The sequence below is a fragment of the Melampsora larici-populina genome, assembly GCF_000204055.1.
Source record: "Melampsora larici-populina 98AG31 unplaced genomic scaffold MELLAscaffold_434, whole genome shotgun sequence".
Lineage (NCBI taxonomy): Eukaryota > Fungi > Basidiomycota > Pucciniomycetes > Pucciniales > Melampsoraceae > Melampsora > Melampsora laricis-populina.
This window is the reverse complement of record NW_006769148.1, coordinates 2822-6192: the sequence shown is the minus strand read 5'-3', so window position 1 is coordinate 6192 and position 3371 is coordinate 2822. Positions and strand designations below refer to the sequence as shown.

Sequence of the window (3371 nt, the reverse complement as noted above, 5' to 3'; positions counted from 1 at the left end):
ATCCCAGGCCACTCTCAAATCTGGTCGCTGATGGACTGATGGGTCCACTCATAGTCCATTCTGTGGATGATCCCTTGAAAAGGGGTAGAGACTATGATAATGATATAGTCTTGTTTTACACGTGAGCCGACTTTCTCAAGTTGAAGAATAATAGATCCTCACTTACTCGATCAAATTGACTTTCTGTAGCGATTGGTACCACGAGTTCAGTGATTTTCTTTTGTATCCCGCTCAAAGTATCACTTTCTTTACTGAATTTGCCCGTTCTTGAATGAGCAGAATGAGTACGGTAATGTTAAATGCCCTCATGTCTCCTCAGCGATATAGAGGGAGTTGGGCAGCACCATCCCCCAACTCGGGTAAGGATCACTGTCTCCATTGGGCGGTATCTATTTCTACGGTTGCTGACCTTACTGTTGAAAATCGCTAGCCTTGGTCAATGGAATAGGGTACTTTCACTGCGCATACGCGGAAGAAGGCTCTGTTTGCGAGCAGAGCAATATAAAATTGGAATTGAAAGTGGCTCCCAACGAGAAAACGAGGTTACGTCTGATTGACGGCGCAGCGCATGCTATGTTTCGATTTTCAGCTGATGGACATCCTGTTGGAATTATTATGTGTGCTACGTAACCATGTCACAATTCTCTAATGACATCATCATTACATCACCTTTCTCTTTAATGACATCATCATTACATCATCTTTCCATTTCATGTATTCACAACATTTCACATGTTTTTGTATCTTATTTAAACTGGGCAGTTGATGGTTGGATTGTTCCTCATCTCTTCAATCCATCCATCTCAGGTACAGACCAATCTTCTTTAGACCTCTAGTCTAATCTTGGTACTGACCATTAGCTGCCCAGGTTGGTTTTCTCTACTTTGTTCTTTCTATCTTTATTTCAGTTAAACTTCATCATAGATCTCATATTAAGTTGTATCTGAAATCTCATCTCTTCAATCCATCCATCTCAGGTACAGACCAATCTTCTTTAGACCTCTAGTCTAATCTTGGTACTGACCATTAGCTGCCCAGGTACAGACCAATCTTCTTTAGACCTCTAGTCTAATCTTGGTACTGACCATTAGCTGCCCAGATTGATCACTTGCTTACAGCAACAGGTTATGAGCCCCTCTCAATCTCGTATTTAAATCGAATACTCCATCATGGCTTCTCCATCTACCACTGCACCATCTGATTCGAATACGTCGAACACCACTACTGTCAAGGCTGTGACTGTATCGGGCCTATCCAAACTTAACATAGTGCCTCTCAACAGTCCTGGTACTCATTCGAACTACTTGGATTGGTCTTTCGTGGCTGAAGTAAATCTTGAAGCTGCTAAACTAGATTACGTTCTCAAGCCTATCGAACCTAAAGATCGTCCGGCTACCTGGCCTGCTGACAATAAGACTGTGGTCTCTATTCTCACTCAAATAGTTGACCATTCTAACATCCGCTATATGCGTGGCTTTCGCACTGATGCCGCTGGGATGTGGAAGTCTTTGAAGGATGCTCATCAGGACTCTTCTTCTGGTGGTAGGATGTACTGGTTAAGGAAGATGATAATGACTCGTATCACTAACAATGACGTCGACTCTCATATCACTGAGATGCAAAAGATGTATGATCATCTCTCAGCTTTGATCACCGTCGATAATCCTCTCACTGCCGATGACGTCTTTGCAACTTCACTTCTCATTGCTCTTCCTTCTGATTGGTTGTCATGTGTTTCAAATCTTCTCCAAGATCCTAAAACCCCTTCTTCGAAAATCGTACATACTCTTAAAGCTGAGGTTCTTCGTCGACAGTCTGGTTCCGTCGAAGAATCAGTCGATTTCTCTTCTTCTGCTGTTGATCAATCTTCTGGCTCTGTCAAACCGTGTGCTTTCTGTAAAAGGACTAACCATATAACCGACAACTGTTACTCTCTTCGCGACTTATGTCGTGATCATTCTGGTTTTGTTAACGATCATCTCAAGGCTACGATTCCCTCTGCTTCCAATAGAAGCTCATCGTCTTCTAAGAAGAAACCAAAGAGGTACCCTTCTCGCACCCCAGAAAAGGTTTCGAGAGCATCTATTGTAACTGACGATTCTGCTAGCGAAGAAGAACACACATCTTCTGCTGTGGTAATGGATCAAGTTTCGTCCGCCAAGCTTGTCCGATGGAATCTCGACTCAGGCACTACTACCTCGATGACTCCTTTCTCTCGAATGGTTGATTCTGCTACATCTGTCTCATCAAAATCTTCGATTCGTCTTGCAAATGGATCGGTTATTCAATCTTTAGCTTCTGGTAATGCTGTACTTCCCGACCTTAACTGTCAACATCACACTCTAGTTGTTCCAGGTCTTCGTGAACCTCTTCTTTCAATCTCTGCTCTCTGTGATGATGGTATGACGGTGATTTTCTCTAAAGATCATGCTCAGTTCTTCAAGCCACAAGACGTCTCCACCTCGGCCGAACCACTCGCCACTGCTGAACGTGACGGAAATCTTTACTACCTCGATGGTCAAGAGGTGCAACCTTTTTCGCTACCTTCTACCTCATCAGCACAACTTACTAACAATTCCTTGAGTGCGTGGCACAATAGGCTCGCTCATCCTAGCTTACGAGTACTGAAGGCCATGCTCCGTCATAACAACATTGTGGTTGATTTAAATGATGAGGAAGAAGTCCTGAGATGTCCTATCTGTATCCAAGGAAAAATGAACCGTCGTAGTTTCAACTCAAGAGCAGAGTATCGTGCTACTTCAACTGGTCAAATTGTTCATTCTGATGTAGCGGTCTTTCCTGTTTCTTCCAGAGAAGGCTATAAATACTATGTTTCCTTTATCGATGATTTTTCTAAACTCTCTAAAGCCTATCTTATGAAATCTAAAAGTGAAACTTTAACACATTTTAAACACTATGTTGCCTACCTTGAGAATCACACTGGCTGCAAGATCAAAACCCTTCGCTCCGATAACGGTGGAGAATATGTGTCTAAGGAATTTGAACTCTTTACCAATGAAAGAGGAATCATTCATACACGTGGTCCTCCTCATACTCCAGAACTCAACGGTGTGCCTGAACGATGGAACCGTACTACAAGTGAAAGAGTTCGCTGTCTACTTATTTCTGCTGGTCTACCTCATTCTTTCTGGGCGGATGCTGTCAAATATGCTGTCCACATCTTCAACTCCACACCATGTCACACATCTAAAGGTCTTAAGTCTCCTTATCTACTGGCTTTGGTCGCTCCAATTGATGTTCATTCAATGCATCCCTTTGGCTGTCGTGCTTGGTATCGTGTACCTGATGCTAATCGCAAGAAACTTGATGCTCGAGCACGCCAAGCTATTCTACTATATCCGCTTTCTGAT

General features: G+C 43.0%; 1 protein-coding gene across 1 annotated transcript; it reads left to right on the top strand.

Moving 5' to 3' along the window:
* Nucleotides 1-54: 54 nt before the first annotated feature.
* On the top strand, nucleotides 55-630 carry MELLADRAFT_114726 (uncharacterized protein; the record flags this gene model as incomplete). Its single annotated transcript, XM_007419733.1, has 3 exons — nucleotides 55-121; nucleotides 280-359; nucleotides 431-630. Coding segments are annotated over 3 exons (347 nt in total), but the record flags the coding sequence as incomplete, so codon positions are not given.
* Nucleotides 631-3371: the final 2741 nt, after the last annotated feature.